Source organism: Barbus barbus (genome assembly GCF_936440315.1).
Source record: "Barbus barbus genome assembly, chromosome: 50".
NCBI classification, from domain to species: Eukaryota; Metazoa; Chordata; class Actinopteri; order Cypriniformes; family Cyprinidae; genus Barbus; species Barbus barbus.
The window spans coordinates 1,505,464-1,523,148 of NC_136728.1; the positions used below are offsets into that span (position 1 = coordinate 1,505,464).

Here is a 17,685-nt window from a genome sequence, read left to right on the forward strand (position 1 = left end):
AGCCTCGACGCGCGGCGCGGACCCAAGCCGCCGAGCTCACGCGTCTCGCCCAACACTGGCTCATGGGAGGAGCCCCGACGGCGGCCCAGGTAACGGAACGAGTCATCATTGATCGCCTCCTACGGGCCTTGCCCCGCGCGTTTCGCCAGGCGGTGGGAATGCGGAACCCCACCACTACATTGGAGCTCGTGGAGGCGATCGAGCTGGCGGAGGCGGCCCAACGCCGCGACGTCGGGGAGCGTGTGCTGCCTTTTCCCCGGAGGGTGGTCCAGGAGCAGCGCGCGCCGGAGGGCTCCTCGCGGCCAATAGGCAGAGCAGTGGCCCCTGAACCACAGGACGAGTCCATGCCCACGGCACCCTCTTCCCCAAAGACACCACCGTGGCTGGCAGGCTGTGTGGTCATTCAAGACCCACCACGCGGGGCTCCCGAGGCGGAGATACGGATTAATGGCCGGCCGCACAAGGCATTACTCGACTCGGGCAGCGCGGTCAGCCTCGTCCATGCAAGAGTGCTTCCTCCGCGTCACGAGACAAAAACCCGGCTGCCGATCGCCTGTGTGCATGGGGACACACAGGAAGTGCCTACTCGCCGCGTGACCATCTCCGCGAGTCTGGGGTCTTGGCCCGTGGAAGTGGGTATTGTTGGCACGCTGCCCGTGGACGTGCTGTTGGGCCGAGACTGGCCGGGCTTCAACGCATTGTTGGCGACGACGACACAGGCTGCCAGCCCAAAGAGGGGTCGCTGCGGTCGGCGTCCTGGACCTCGACGCCGCCCCGTTCTCCTGTCCACCGATAGTGGGAGAGAAGGTGAGTCCCCCTCCCATAATACTAACCTATTCTTTGACGTGTATCAACAGGTTGTAGGAAGGGGCTCATTCGGGCAGGCCCAACGTGACGATGAGCGGCTAAAACATTGCTGGAACCAGGTCCGCGTGTTGGAGGGGAAAGACCGCCAGCCAAAACCGCATCCTCTCCCACATTTCATCGTGGAGAACGGGCTGCTTTATTGTGTCGCTGAGCGAAGGGGGGAGGAAAAAAGACTCCTGGTGGTGCCACGCTCTCAGACCGAGGCCGTCCTCCAGTTGGCCCATGCCCACCCCACAGCGGGCCACCTTGGTGCTCACAACACCACGCAGCGCCTGCGGGATCGTTTTCACTGGCCTGGCCTGGAGGCCGAAGTCAAGCGCTACTGTCAGGCGTGCGCCGTCTGCCAAAAGACGTCACCCAAGACACCCCCCCCTTCGCCCCTCATTCCGCTTCCCATCATAGAGGTGCCCTTCGAGCGCATCGGGATGGATCTAGTGGGGCCGTTGCCAAAATCGGCCCGGGGCCACGAACACATCTTGGTGATCGTCGATTACGCCACCCGCTACCCGGAGGCTGTCCCCCTGAGAAAGGCCACCGCGAAGAACATCGCGCACGAGCTCTTCCTCCTCTTTAGCCGGGTTGGTCTACCAGCTGAAATCCTGACCGACCAGGGGACTCCATTTATGTCCCGGCTAATGGCTGACCTCTGCCACCTGCTCCGGGTAAAGCAGCTGCGGACTTCCGTATACCATCCTCAGACGGACGGCCTCGTTGAACGCTTTAATCAGACCCTAAAACAGATGTTGCGGAGAGTGGCGGCCGAGGACCGGCGAGACTGGGATCTACTGCTGCCCTATGTCCTCTTCGGTATACGCGAGGTTCCGCAGGCTTCCACCGGCTTTACCCCCTTTGAGCTCCTTTTCGGAAGACAGCCCCGAGGCCTGTTGGACGTGGCCAAGGAAGCTTGGGAGCACCAACAGCCCACTCCACATCGGTCCCTCGTTGAGCACGTCACCGAAATGCGGCAACGCATAGACCGGGTCATGCCATTAGTCCGGGAGCATATGGCCAAAGCCCAGCAGGCCCAACAACGACATTACAACCGCCCAGCTCAGCCCCGAGAGTTCCAAGCAGGCGACCGGGTGATGTTGCTGGTTCCTACGTCCGCCTGCAAGTTCCTGGCCACTTGGCAGGGGCCCTACACGGTGGTGGAGCGTGTGGGGCCCGTCACGTATAAGGTGCGTCAGCCCGGAAGACGCAGTCCCGAGCAGTTATATCACGTCAACCTCCTGAAGAAATGGGTAGGGGCCCCGGCGCCAACCGTTGCCCTGGCCACCGTGGAACCAGTAACGGTGGACATCAACCCGGAACTCTCGGCCCCACAGAAGGCTGAGCTGCGGCACCTGGTCGGTCAGTTCCCAGATGTGTTCTCCCCGGTGCCAGGACATACCAACCTCCTGCAACATGACATCAAGACGCCCCCAGGACTTGTGGTAAAGCAACGGCCCTACCGGATCCCTGAGGCTCGTCGGCGGGCTATTGAGGAAGAGGTCCAACATATGCTGAAGTTGGGGGTGATCGAGCCATCCCATAGCCCATGGTCCAGTCCCATCGTCCTGGTACCAAAGCCGGACGGCACCCTCCGCTTTTGTAACGACTTCCGCCGCCTCAACGAAACCTCCGAATTTGACGGATACCCAATGCCCCGGGTGGATGAGCTCCTGGACCGCCTCGGGAGGGCCCGATATATCTCTACCCTGGACCTCACCAAAGGCTATTGGCAGGTGCCATTGACCGAATCCGCCAAACCCAAGACCGCCTTCTCCACCCCCAGTAGCCACTGGCAATATCGGGTCCTTCCCTTCGGCCTACACGGAGCTCCGGCCACGTTCCAGAGGCTGATGGACGTCCTCCTGCGGCCGCACCAGCAGTATGCGGCCGCCTACATTGACGACATGGTCATCCATTCGGAGCGTTGGGAGGACCATCTGGATCGTCTGCGGAGGGTGCTGACGGACCTTCGACGGGCTGGGCTCACCGCCAACCCTGCCAAATGTCATCTGGCGCTCTATGAGGCGAAGTACCTGGGCTTTCAGGTGGGACGGGGCCTCATCCGGCCGCAAGACAAAAAAGTGGGGGCCGTCCGCGCTGCTCCGAGGCCCAACACAAAGACCCAGGTACGAGCATTCTTAGGGTTGGCGGGATACTATAGATGCTTCATCCCTAACTTCTCCTCTCTAGCCGCCCCCTTGACAGACCTAACCAGGAAGGGGCAGCCTGAGCGCGTCACATGGGGACCAGAGGAGGAGAAGGCGTTCAGAGGAATCCAACGGGCGCTAACGGAGAAACCCGTCTTGCGCGCCCCGGACTTCGGCTGCCCCTTTCTGCTACAAACAGATGCGTCCGAGACGGGGTTGGGAGCCGTCCTGTCACAAGTCCAGGAAGGTGAGGAACATCCCGTCTTGTTTATCAGCAGGAAGCTGACGCCAGCCGAGAGGAACTACGCCACGGTAGAAAGAGAGGCTCTGGCCGTCAAGTGGGCAGTCCTGGAGCTGCGGTATTACCTGCTGGGACGGAGATTCACCCTTTTCACGGACCACGCGCCGCTTCAGTGGATGGCGAAAGCCAAAGATACCAACGCTCGTGTGACACGGTGGTTCCTCGCGCTCCAGGACTTCTGCTTTGACGTCCGCCATCGAGCCGGAGCCTCCAACGCAAATGCGGATGGGCTTTCTCGGATCTGGTCAGCTTATGCAGGTCTGTCAGGGGTCACTCCCCACCCACCCCCAATTTCCCCCTTACTGTTACCTTGTCTCTCTGCCAGGCCCAGGACAACACTTAGGGGGGGGGGGGGAGTGTGACGAGCGTCCCGATCTGTCATCAGCGTTGCCCTGGAAACGCACCAGGAACACCTGTCACCGCTCATCAAGGCTAAAGCGGACGCACCTGATCCCCATCAGCCCGCGGCCAGATAAGCCGCGTGAGGCCTGGAGACAGGGAGAGACCTCTCCACTGCGACAGAGAACTAATGGGCATTCTCTTCACTCTCTTTTGCAGAAACAAGCGCCTAAGCGACCCAGCCTGCACCCTGCACTGCACCGGTCCACTGCGCCAAGGAAGAGCACGGAGAGCACCCCGAGCACCTCAGCACGCACCTTCACCGATCACCGCCTGTTTTCTTAATAAATCCACCCTCCGGGGTATTTACCTGAGCTCTCCTTGTCGCGTGATTCTTCCACCCTGCCACAATATTATATATTTTGTGGAAGAATTAGATTTATTGCTCTCAACCTTTCCTGAGGATGGTACTCCCTTTGTCTTACTTGGAGACTTCAACATCCACCTAGATAAACATCAGGCTGCAGACTTCCACACTCTGCTTGCATCTTTTGATCTCAAGAGAGTACGGCTACTCACAAATCAGGCAACAAACTGGACCTTATTTACACACGACACTGCTCCACTGATCATGTGCTGGTTACTCCACTACACACCTCGGACCACTTCCTCCTCACTCTTAACCTCAACATGAACACATCACATACCCCTCCACATGTCACTTTTCGGCGTAACTTGCGTTCACTCTCACCCTCCCGGCTATCTGCTATAGTTTCATCTTCACTTCCTCCCCCTAAACAGTTATCCTCTCTTGATGCTAACAGTGCTACTGATACTTTCTGTTCCACTCTGACGTCTTGTTTAAATACTTTCTGCCCGTTATTTTCCAAGCCAGCCCGTACCACCCCTTCTGCCCCTTGGCTATCTGATGTCCTCCAAAAACATCGTTCTAAACTCAGGGCTGCGGAAAGGGTATGGCGCAAATCCCGTAATCCTTCTGACCTTAATTTATATTGATCACTCCTCTCTGACTTCTCTGCTAATGTTTCCACTGCTAAAAGGACATACTGTCATGACAAAATTAACAATTCGCCTAACTCTCGCATGCTCTTTAAAACATTTTCCTCCCTCCTTTGTCCTCCTTCTCCTCCTCCTTCATCATCTCTAACAGCTGACGACTTTGCCACATTCTTCATTAATAAAATTACAAACCTCACTGCACAATTTTCCACACCACAATCTATCAAACATATATTACCAGAAAACATACACTCGTTCACATCCTTCTCTCCACTCTCTGAGGCAGAGGTCTCTAAACTCATCCTTTCTAGTCATCCTACTACCTGTCCGCTTGATATTCCATCTCATCTCCTTCAAGCCATTTCTCCTGCAGTTGTACCTGCACTCACTCACATCGTTAATACATCCCTTCACACTGGAATTTTTCCCTCAGCATTTAAACAGGCTCGTATAACTCCACTTCTTAAAAAACCCACTCTTAACCCAACTCTTTTAGGGAACTATAGACCGGTTTCCCTTCTTCCTTTCATTGCAAAAACTCTTGAACGAGTTGTGTTCAACCACGTCTCTGTCTTTCTCACACAGAACAACCTCCTGGACAATAACCAATCTGTCTTCAGAAGTGGACATTCGACCGAAACTGCCTTGCTTTCTGTTGTTGAAGCCCTAAGACTTGCAAGAGCGGCTTCCAAATCTTCATTACTTATCTTGCTGGATCTGTCTGCTGCTTTTGATACAGTCAACCATCAGATCCTCTTGTCAACCCTATTGAGAAAGGGCATCTCAGGAACCGCACTCCAGTGGTTTGAGTCTTACCTCTCTGATAGGTCCTTCAAAGTATCTTGGAGAGGTGAGGTATCCAAGTCGCAACATCTAGCTACTGGGGTGCCTCAGGGCTCAGTTCTTGGACCAATTCTCTTTTCTGTCTACATGGCATCACTAGGTTCTGTCATTCAAAAACATGGCTTTTCATATCACTGCTATGCTGATGACACTCAACTGTACCTCTCATTCCATCCTGATGATCCGACGATAGCTGCTCGCATCTCAGCGTGTATAACAGACATTTCTTGCTGGATGATGGACCATCACCTTCAACTCAACCTAGCTAAGACAGAACTGCTTGTAGTTTCAGCTAACCCATCGCTTCATCACAATCTCACCTTCCATTTAGGCTCATCTACCATAACTCCTTCAAAAACAGCCAGAAACCTTGGAGTTGTGATTGATGATAAGCTGGATTTCTCAGACCACATTGCTAAAACTGCCTGGTCCTGCAGATTTGCATTATACAATATTAAGAAGATCAGGCCCTTTCTCTCGGAACATGCAACACAACTCCTTGTTCAGGCTCTTGTTCTGTCCAGACTTGACTATTGCAATGCTTCTGAGATTATTAAGGCCTCTTTTTCTGAAATCGGTAATTCCATTCAGTTATTGATTAACTCATCTCTAACTGCTGGGGTAGTCCCGAAATGTTTTAAGCATGCTGTACTTCAACCTTTGCTTAAGAAACAGCGCTTGGAGGAAGGTTGCCTTGACAATTATCGGCCTGTCTCTAAGCTTTCATTTTTATCAAAACTTTTAGAAAAAGTTGTATATTCACAATTGATTTCCTTTTTGAATGAAGCTAAATTAACAGAACCTCTTCAATCTGGTTTCTCTGCACAGCATAGTACTGAGTCAGCTTTGCTTAAAGTGTTCAATGACATCTTACTTGCAGTTGATAGTGGTAAAAATACAGTACTGCTGCTTCTCGATCTTACAGCTGCCTTCGATACAGTTGATCATAATATTCTCCTTTGCCGGTTAGAGCGTTTGTTTGGTATTGGGGGTATTGCTTTGCAGTGGTTTAATTCGTATATTAGAGACAGGTCTTTTTCTGTTGAGTTAGGTAAGTTCTCTTCATCTGTTGCTCCTATTGTCTGTGGGGTCCCTCAAGGATCCATTTTGGGGCCACTTCTTTTTAATTTATATATGCGACCATTGGGAGATGTTATTAGGAGACATAATGTTTCATTTCATTTATATGCTGATGATACCCAGTTGTACATACCACTGAAAGCTGGCGATACTATTGAACCTTTATTGGCCTGTCTTGGGGACATTAAGAAATAGTTGTCTAATAATTTTCTTCGACTTAATGAAGACAAAACAGAAGTAATCTTTGGCCCCCCTAAGTTAAGAAGTGGTTTAATACAGGAGCTTGGCAAGCATTTCTCCTCAGTCTCTTCCCAGGTCAGGAATCTTGGTGTCATTCTGGACTCTGAGCTTTGCTTAACTAAGCAAATTAATACAGTTATCAAGAACAGTTTTGATCATTTAAGGATTATTTCAAGATTGAAATCATTTCTGTCTTTTAATGAGCTGGAGAAAGTCATTCATGCTTTTATTACCTCCCGTCTCGATTATTGCAATTCATTATATTTGGGTCTTCCTCAGTCATCTATCGCACGTTTACAGATGGTACAGAATGCTGCTGCAAGGCTGTTGACTAGGACTAAAAAAACTGATCACGTTACACCAATTTTAGCCTCTCTTCACTGGCTTCCTGTTAATTTTAGAATTCAGTTTAAAATTTTATTGTTTGTTTTTAAAGCACTTAATGGTCAAGCCCCATCTTATCTCACAGATCATCTTACTCTACATTCATCCTCCAGATCTCTAAGATCTTCTGTCAGGGCTCTTTTAGTTGTCCCGCGTTCACGTTTAAAAACAAAGGGTGATAGAGCTTTTTCGATTGCTGCCCCTCGTCTTTGGAATCAACTGCCACTGGACATTCACCTTGCACCTTCTATTACAACTTTTAAAATGAAGTTGAAAACATATCTTTATTCCCAGGCATTTTAATTTGATTTATCTATGTTGTATTGTTTTACTGTATCATCTGTTTTATTTTATGTTTATCTTTGACTTTGTTCAGCACTTTGGTCAGCTCTGCTGAGATAAATGTGCTATATAAATAAACTTTACTTACTTACTTACTTACTTACTCTCTTGGCAGGTCTTCCAGCCAATTCTATTAAACCTCTACAATTAATCCAAAATGCCACTGCAAGATTAATCTTTAATGAGCCGAAAAGAACGCACGTCACGCCTCTGTTCATCAATTTGCACTGGCTACCAATAGCTGCTCGCATTAAATTCAAGGCATTAATGTTTGCCTACAGAACCACCACTGGCTCTGCACCCCTTTACCTAAATTCATTACTTCAGACTTATATGCCCTCTAGAAGCTTGCGTTCTTCAAGTGAACGACGCATTATTGTACCATCCCAAAGACACACAAAAACACTTTCACAGACTTTTTCATTAACTGTTCCCATCTGGTGGTATGACCTGTCCAACTCAATCCAAGTAGCTGAATCCTTACCCATCTTCAAGAAACGGCTAAAAACTCATCTGTTCCATCTTTACTTGACCCTCTAACTCTAGCACTCTCTATTCTACTTTTATTTTATCTGTCTTTTTATTAAAAAATAAATAAAAAATTAATAATCATAATAATAATTATCTGTACTGCGTTAGGCTAACCAAGACTTGTAATAGCGCTTGCACGTTGTTGCTCTTTTGTTGGTTTTGATTGCTTCTTATGTCCTCATTTGTAAGTCGCTTTGGATAAAAGCGTCTGCTAAATGACTAAATAAATAAATATGTCGATACCTATGCAACATAAAATTGTTCTAAGAATCTTTAATAGTTTGTATATCAACATCCAATCCGGTTCATATGCAAATTACCATGCATGGAGACAAAGAGTCGTAAACTGTCCCTCCAAAAGTTCAAGTCACCATAGGCCCTTTGACTCCCAGGTGTGACCTCTATAGCAGATAAAGCTCTCACGTAAGTGACACCCTGGCAGTCTGCGGTTTTGTTAGATCCTAAGAGGATGTGAGCTAGAACTTTTTCGGCCTTGACTTTCCATTCAACAAAGGACCTCAGCAGATCTCTTTCTTAGCTCTTTTCCACTCTCTACCTGGAAAGAACATTTCTACCTCAGAACATCTTTGGAATTCATCACTCTTCAACCCGGAAGAACGTGATCAGGAATCCAAAACCTTGAAACCATTAAGACTTTCATCTGAGACTGCATTCCGGACACTCGTCATGACCAAATGCATTGCAAGTATTGTACATTTAACTAAACAAAACCGAGGTTATTAGTACAAGTTATAGACCCCGTTATAAACTGCGCTGATGGTTTTACTCAGGTGGTTAAATTACTTTTTCCATAACTGCATTCTCTGGTTTTCCTGATGGTTTCATCCATCAACTCTCATTTGCCCTTTCCCTATGTATGAGTGATTGTACGTATGTATGTTTGTTAGACTAGTTTGCGTTAGTGTTTAGTTAATAAAAGTTGTGTGCACAAATTACATGAGTTTCTGGTTCTGCCTTGCAAATTAAATGTCTCTTTACGATTTTGACCCTCGCTACATGCTCTAATGCATTAATAGGAAAGTATTTCCTGTGGCCAAGGAAATATCCTTTCTTAGATTTGATACGAACTTACACTGAATGTTCGCTGGACGGTTGATGGCAGTTGATGGCAATTTAATTCTGCTACAGTTATTACTGTCAGCCGATATAAATAATTGTAATTAATCATAATTAAATTATTTATATACAATTCCCTTTTGAGCTTATAAAGTGTTACATAACAGAAACTATGGACTCTCTCTTTTCTAGCACTTTATATACAGTTGCTCCTTTACGCTTAAGGAAGATCAAAGAAAACAGTCTGACTCCGTGGTATAATGAGCACACTCGCACCCTAAAGAGAGCACCCTGGAAAATGGAGCGCAGCTGGAGGAAAACAAAACTAGAGGTATTTCGTATAGCTTGGTGGGAAAGTACCCTATCCTACAGAAAAGCATTAAAAACTGCTAGATCTAATTACTTTTCGTCTCTTCTAGAAGAAAACAAACATAACCCCTGGTATTTATTCAATACAGTGACTAAATTAACAAAAAATAAAGCATCAACAGGTGTTGGCATTTCCCAAGAGCACAGCAGTAATGACTTTATGAACTACCTTACTTCCAAGATCGATACTATCAGAGATAAAATTGTAACCATGCAGCTGTCAGCTACAGTATCGCATCAGTGCACTATAGATCCCCCAAGGAACAATTCCACTCATTCTCTAGGAGAGGAAGAATAGTATAAACTTGTTAAATCATCTAAACCAACAACATGTATGTTAGACCCTATTCCATCTAAAATACTAAAAGAGCTGCTTCCAGAAGTCATACATCCTCTCTTGGCTATTATTAATTCATCATTGTCATTAGGATATGTCCCCAAAACCTTCAAAATGGCTGTTATTAAGCCTCTCATTAAAAAACCACAACTTGACCCCAAAGATGTAGATAATTACATACCGATCTCAAATTTTCCTTTTCTGTCAAAGATACTAGAAAAGGTAGCATCCTCACAATTATATTCCTTCTTAGAGAAAAATGGTATCTGTGAGGAATTCCAGTCAGGATTTAGACCGTATCATTTTTTTATTATTATACTATATTATTTAAAAATGTATATAAATTTTTTCCATATTTGTATATTATGTTTTAATTAAAATTTTAAATATATACAACAGAAATATATTAAATGAATTAAACTATAAATTTAAAGGATAATAAACAAACAAATATATATTATAAAAACAGGCCGAGAAACAATAAATTCATTAAACTATACATTAGAATTATAACAAATTAATAAATCATATACATGAAAAACTTATAAATTATAAAATTATAAATTCAAATGCCCAATCGGGACAAGACCACGGGAATCAGATAAGCCCTTTACACAATCTGACATGGCTGCGGTTGGAATTGAACTACGGGTTTTGTCTGGCCAGAACTGGAGAACTGCCCCCCCGACTGAGCCTGGTTTCTCCAAATGTTTTTTCTCCATTCTGTCACAGAGGGAGTTTTGGTTCCTTGCCGCTGTCGGCTTGTTGGGGACACTTGTTGGTGATTATTGTCGATTTGATTGCACAGATACTATTTAAACTAAACTGAGCTAGACAATGACATCTCTGAATTCAATAATGAAATGCCTTTAACTGAAAATTGAGTGTTTAATCTTACCATTATACATTACTGACACTCTATCCTTCAATTTGATAGTGTTAAGTGCTTTGACACAATCTGTATTGTTAAAAGCGCTATATAAATAAAGGTGACTTGACTAATGCTCAATCATCATTTAATTAGTCAATTATCTCATTAACTTTAACTCTTTGAGGACTTGGGGTTTGACTTGAGACTTGCTTATGACATGAAAGAAATGACTTTGTTCCTCCTCTGGTGAAATCATCTGCTGAGTTCATGGGTGGAATAAACCTTAGGCAGGACTTTTACTTTCTGATCCCTGGATTATCCACCTCTGTCTGTAATACATCTGCTTGTTTTACACTCCTTGGCCACCAGGTGGTATTGTGAGCAAATGAAGCCTCCAGAAATTAACCCTTTTGTGAACCACTTGGCTGAAAAGCTGAAAGCTTCAAGAGGCTTCATCTGGCCATCACTAGATGAAGTATTGGTTCATGTAATTTGAGAGTCTTTTAATTTTAACTGTAGTTAAAGTTAAAGTTAGTTGTAACTCTGCTACGCTCTCCAGCCTAAAACTAACCGTACTACTAGGTGAATTTTGTAAGCCGGAGAGCGTAGCAGAGTCGCAACCTGAATTCTGGAAATGTTGGGACATTTTTTTTTGTTGAATAAAATGAAAACTAAAAGACTCTCAAATCACATGAACCAATATTTTATTCACAATAGAACATAGATGTTAAAAATGTTAAAACAATTTTATCCTCTAAATTAGCTAATTTAAAATTTCATGCCTGCTTCAGGTCTCAAAATACTTGGAATGGGGGCATGTTTACCAATGTTGTAGCATCTCCCCTTCGTTTCAAAACATTTTGAAGACGTCTGGGCATCGAGGTTATGAGTTTCTGGAGTTTTGGTGTTGGAATTTGGTCCCATTCTTGCCTGTTATGTTTCCAGCTGCTAAAGAATTTGTGGTCTTCTTTGACGTATTTTTAATTTAATGAGGCACCAAATCGTTCTCTATGGGTCAAAGAGCTGGACTGCAGCTAGGCCAATTCAGCACCCAGACTCTTCTACTACGAAGCCATGCTGTTGTAATAGCTGCAGTATGTGGTTTTGCAGTGTCCTGCTGAAATACACGTCATCTGGAGGGGAGCATATTTTGCTCTAAAACCTTTATATACCTTTCAGCATTCATTGTGCCTTCCAAAACATGCAAGCTGCCCATACCGTATGCACTTATGCACCCCCATACCATCAGAGATGCTGACTTTTGAACTGAACGCTGATGACACAATGGAAGGTCTCCCTCCTCTTTAGCACGAAGGACACGGCGTCCATGATTTCCAACAAGAATGTCAAATTTGGACTCGTCTGACCATAGAACACTTTTTCACTTTGAAACAGTCCATTTTAAATGAGCCTTGGCCCACAGGAGACGACGGCGCTTCTGGACCGTGTTCACATATGGCATGGCAGATTGTGTTTACCAACACAATGTGGTTTCTGGAAGTATTCCTGGGCCCATTTAGTAATGTCAATGACAGAATCATGCCGATGAGTGATGCCGTGTCGTCTGAGGGCCAGAAGACCACGGGCATTCAACAAAGGTCTTCAGCCTTGTCCCTTACGCACAGATTTCTCCAGTTTCTCAGAATCTTTTGATGATATTATGCACTGTAGATGATGAGATTTGCAAATTGATGTTGAGGAACGTTGTTTTTAAAGTATTCCACAATCTTTTTACGCACTCTTTCACAGATTGGAGAGCCTCTGCCTATCTTTACTTCTAAGAGACTATGCCTATCTAAGACATCCCTTTTTTGTTACAGACCTGATGTCAATTAACTTAATTAGTTGCTAGATGTTCTCCCAGCTGAATCTTTTCAAAATTTCAGACCTGTAGCAGGCATCAAATTTAAAATTAGTTTATTTAGTGGATACAAATGTAAAATTTCTCAGTTTAAACATTTGTTATGTTATCTGTTCTATTGTCAATAAAATATTGGCTCATGTGATTTGAAAATCTTTGTTTTCATTTTATAAAAATTAAAAAAATGGCCCAACATTTCCGGAATTCGGGTTGTATGTGTGTGTGCAGAAGCGGCCGTACAGAGCTGAACCTGGATGAGACCGCTCTACATATCACTCTACAAATGACTGATTTATGCTCAAAGTAGACAAGAAAACATGTAATAGACCAAATTTATAAACAGTATACAGAAAGTATGTTGCTGTGAGAAGAGAGTACAGAGAAGATACTGGAGGTTTTATATACACCCAACAAAATATTAATTAGTTGATGGATCAGCTTTATTGCCAGGTATGTTTGCACATACGAGGAATTTGTTTTAGTGACAGTGGCTCCACAGTGTGACAGAATGACAGCAACAGGGTGGGACACAGATAATAAAAAAAAAAAAATTAAATAATGTACAAATATACAAAAATGGACAATTTAGTATGTACAGGTATGTTAAGTGCAAATTTGAAATGTAATAAGTATGTGTGTTAAAATAAGTATGATAGTGTTGTGTGTTTCATGTTTATTAAGAGTTCAAGTGTTCATGAGATGGATTGCCTGAGGGAAGAAACTGTTCCTATGTCTGGTCGTTCTGGTGCTCAGACCTCTGTAGCGTCGACCAGACGGCAACAGTTCAAAGAGGTTGTGTGCTGGATGTGAGGGGTCCAGAGTGACTTTACCAGCCCTTTTGCTCACTCTGGATAAGTACAGTTCTTGGAGAGTGTGGAGGGTTGTACCAATGATTTGCTCAGCAGTCCGGACTACCCTCCGTAGTCTTCTGAGGTCAGATTTGGTAGCTGAGCTGAACCAGACAATTATTGAAGTGCAGAGGATGGATTCAATGATGGCAGAGTAAAACTGTTTCAGCAGCTCCTGTGGCAGGTTGAACTTCATCAGCTGGCGAAGGAAGTACAACCTCTGCTGGGCCTTTTGCACAATAGAGCCAATGTGAATGTCCCACTTCAGGTCCTGAGAAATTGTGGTGCCCAGAAATCTGAATGACTCCACTGCAGTCACAGTGCTGTTCATGATGGTGAGTGGGGGGAGAGCAGGGGGGTTTCTCCTGAAGTCCACTATCATCTCCACAGTTTTGAGCGTGTTGAGCTCCAGGTTGTTAAGACATCACCAGACAGCCAGCTCCTTAACCTCCTGTCTGTTTGACAGAGGGGTCTTCAGACGGTGCAGTCGTTGGTGTAGAGGGAGAAGAGCAGTGGGGAGAGAACACAGCCCTGAGGAGCTCCAGTGCTGATGGTGCGGGTGCTGGATGAGAATTTTCCCAGCCTCACTAGCTGCTGCCTGTCTGTCAGGAAGCTGTTGATCCACTGACAGACAGAGGTGGGGACGGAGAACGGAGTTAGTCTGGGCAGGAGGAGGTCTGGAATGATAGTGTTAAAGACTGAGCTGAAATCCACAAACAGGATCTTCACATAAGTCCCTGGTCTGTCCAGGTGTTGCAGTGTGTAATGCAGTCCCATGTTGACTGCATCATCCACAGACCTGTTTCCTAAAGCATCTAAAGAGCACTGCAGCTCCGCCGACGACTATGTTCAGCAAAACATCCGAATAATCGAAAACCGGTTGGAGATTTTGTGGAGTGTTCTGCCGAATGTTCAGCAGTTCTTCCCTGGTCAAACTGATCGTGTTAGATACACAAAAAACAGGAAAAACTAACAAAAACACTAGAACAACTGGAGAGCCAAGCACAATGGCCATGCACAGTGCCATCTTGATGTATCATCATATATAAAAATCCCTGAGTTGTAGATATTGAGACAAATTCTGTTTCCCAAGACCAAATGTCTTTTTTAAATCGTTTCGACTGTGAGTAACCACACATAGCGCTGTTTAAATGTAGTGTCATTGAGGGCCAGTTTAAGCTCTCTATGAAATGCAATCCATTTCAGAACAGAAGTCTAAGATCCTTCCCCAGTTTTAGTTGTTTACCAATCGAAAACCACAATTCTAGGGTAAATTCTAGTTTGTCCAGGTGTGTTTTTCTCGCCTATAAGTGTTCGGGGTTGGAGAATTTCATTATGTGTCTTTGTATCTTTCTATTTAACTGTATACTGAATATTACACCAGCAAGGAAGTGGACAAAGCTGGGCAGAATAAAAATATTCTTGTTGATTCGAAGGACCCTCCCCACTCCTTTTTCCCTGGGTAACTGAATTGCCAATACCTTCTTCTAAGGTCCCATAGGAATAGTAAATATTTTGGTTACTAAATTGGTTTCTTATTGTGTCACTAAAATCTAAAAGGTGTTGACAAATGCTCAAGTACTTTATACTTTGAATTACATTTTTACAGCATAATGTATGCATAATTTAGACCACCTTTTTTTTCAAAATATGACAGATTTTGCTTTCCAGTCAACTGCGTATTAAGTTCACTCATAAAACATGAGTATTTGAGTTTTTTAAATATTCAGTTTATATCCAGCATGATACTTTAATTGTTCTAAAATCAGCTAAGGCTGCATGTTTTTGTTTCTTTGTATTAAAAACACTCAGGCCTTGTTGGCACCATGATTCTGATCATCAGTTTTCTCTGTCATCTCAGGCTTTGATCCTGAATTCATGAATAACTATGAAGCGCATACACATGAAAGTGTGGCATCAGTAGCAACAGCAGATGAAACAGAATAAATGTGATTCACTTCTCGCGAGAGAGTCCGAGTCATTCACTTCTCTTTTCTGCTGAAGATAAAGAGAGTGAAAAATATTACGCAGCCATCTTGCCAATAACTCAGTTGACCCTTGGGCTCATCTCATAGTAGTTTTGCTTTCTCTTTTTCTTCATTTAGAAATTTGTTTACTTTCCTTTGCACTTTTTTTAGTTGTAATGTCACTCCATCCACCTTTTATATTCATATTCCAGCTGCCTTAGGTCTGAAATAAGCAAACTGCCTTGTTTCCATCTCTTTTGATCCATCGTCATTCTCATCCATATCTTCTATTTTTTTTATTTTAGTTTTAATTTGTTCAACTACAGACTAATTATTTAATATCCTAAATATAATTTTATTTAACATAAGTGTTTCTCTCATTCATTTAACATTCAGATAACCGGCACTATGGTCAGAAATATCCACGACTCCAATTTGGCAATCCTTTATCCTATATGTTTTCCTTTCGTGTTAAAAAAAATAAAAATAAAATATACAGTGTGTGTGCCTGAGAAATGGCTGAAATGTCTTTTCTTGAGATGGGTTTCTCTCCATGTTTTATATTAAAATGTATTGAAAAACAAAAATCCCACAAACTACCAAACTTTGCAAAAAGTATCAAAAACGTTTTTGATACTTTTTGCAAAGTTTGGTAGTATGCAAGATTTTTGTTTTTCCTTTATAGTCTTTTTCTCCTATGCACCTATCGATTGCCGTCAGGTGTGCGGAGATTAATTGTATATTAAAATATTACTGAATAATTTCGTTAGTGTTTTCTATTTCTCTTGAGACTGGTCATATCCAAATCATGATCTAGTACAAAACTTAAGTCCCCCTCCCAAATATACACACACCTGTTTGTAGCAATTATATCAGCAAATGATTCAAGTATTTCTTTCTGGGAGAAGCATAGACTGTCTAAAGTTTCTTCAAATTAATTTACATGAGACCAAAGTGAGTTTATGATTGCAACAAACAAATATCTGCTAATTATTTGTCAGTTTTCATACCCAACTGAAGGACCTTTGTTCTTGTGCTCACCTCAGAAAATATTCTGGGCTAACTTTTATGTTCAATTTGCATCTGGACTTAAGGACATTTAGATAATTGTAATTGGGGGGGGGGGGGGGGGGGGGGGGGTGAATAAAGTATTCTTTTTTTTTTTTTGCAGTTCATGCAACATTTAATGTCATGATTTTGAGTTCAAATCCTTCTGCTTCAATGTACTGTAAGACCTTTTTAGGCCTTAATTTGTGAAAGGGCAAATGAAGGTTTTTAACACCTGCTGAATCCCTGGATCTGCTTTTCAGAAGCATAGTTTTTCACCAGTTTGTTCACCTGTGATTTTACAAATTGGCCAAATAGAAAATGATCTGATTTTGCAGCTTGGTTTTAAAATAGGTTATTTTTGGACTGAAAAGGAAGTTAGGAGGTCTGCAACACATCAGTTAAACAAAACTGTTTTATTGCATTCCTTATTTAAATTACACCAGTTAAGTGAAGAGTACAACATACAAAATTTAAGATGTTTTACACAGTGTCTATATAAAAATACACATTTTTCTATTTAAGAGGCTGAACTAATTATCAAATCATGGATGCAGATGTAGATACGTATTCCATACATTTTCAGCATGGGGCATCAAACAGCTCCGTGCAACTACACGCCAACAAACAATAATATTTCAACATTATTCATCCTAAGTACATGTCCGTAGTGCAGTTTTGACTGGCTGTTAACGGGCCATGAGTCTGTTTCTGCTACTCTGATCCACCAGTCGGTGATACTCCGCTAGTTTATCTTTCAGGTTCTTGTACATCTGTAGACAGAGAAGCCAGAGAACGTCACAAAATCATACATGCAAAATGTCATCCTACTTGGAATGTCTTTATTGTGTAGAATCACATAGAAGCTATTGAAATCCACATAAATCTGTTGGGCTGTGCCCATTTATTGCATTTTCAAAACTAGAAGTCCTGATTGTTTTAGTGCTGTAGTTTAAACCCTGATTGCCTTGAATGTTTTTCAGTGCCTTTCCCAACATGTTTTTTTTAAAAGTCTGGTCATTTTTGTCACAAAATCATTCAGAGCTCCAATCTGCTCTATAAATTAGATTAAGCGTAGCTCATAATTCAGTTCATTTAAATTACAACAAACCTAGAGGAGCCTTTTTTTTTTAACTTTTGAGCCAGCTGCACCATTATAGATTCTCTAGACAAACAGAGTCCAGGCTTCAAACTCATGCTGAAGTAGTTTAGCTCCAGGTTCT

At 43.7% G+C, this 17,685-nt stretch overlaps 1 protein-coding gene across 1 annotated transcript in view; it reads right to left on the reverse strand.

Annotated features, from left to right (window-relative positions):
• Positions 1-16,860: 16,860 nt before the first annotated feature.
• LOC306868564 (nuclear pore complex protein Nup160-like) overlaps positions 16,861-17,685 on the reverse strand; it is a 62,019-nt gene continuing 61,194 nt past the window's right edge. The window contains exon 35 of the mRNA XM_079414811.1: positions 16,861-17,235. Within this exon, the coding sequence (XP_079270937.1) occupies positions 17,152-17,235 (84 nt within the window). The 3' untranslated portion in view covers positions 16,861-17,151. The remainder of the gene's footprint in view (positions 17,236-17,685) is intronic.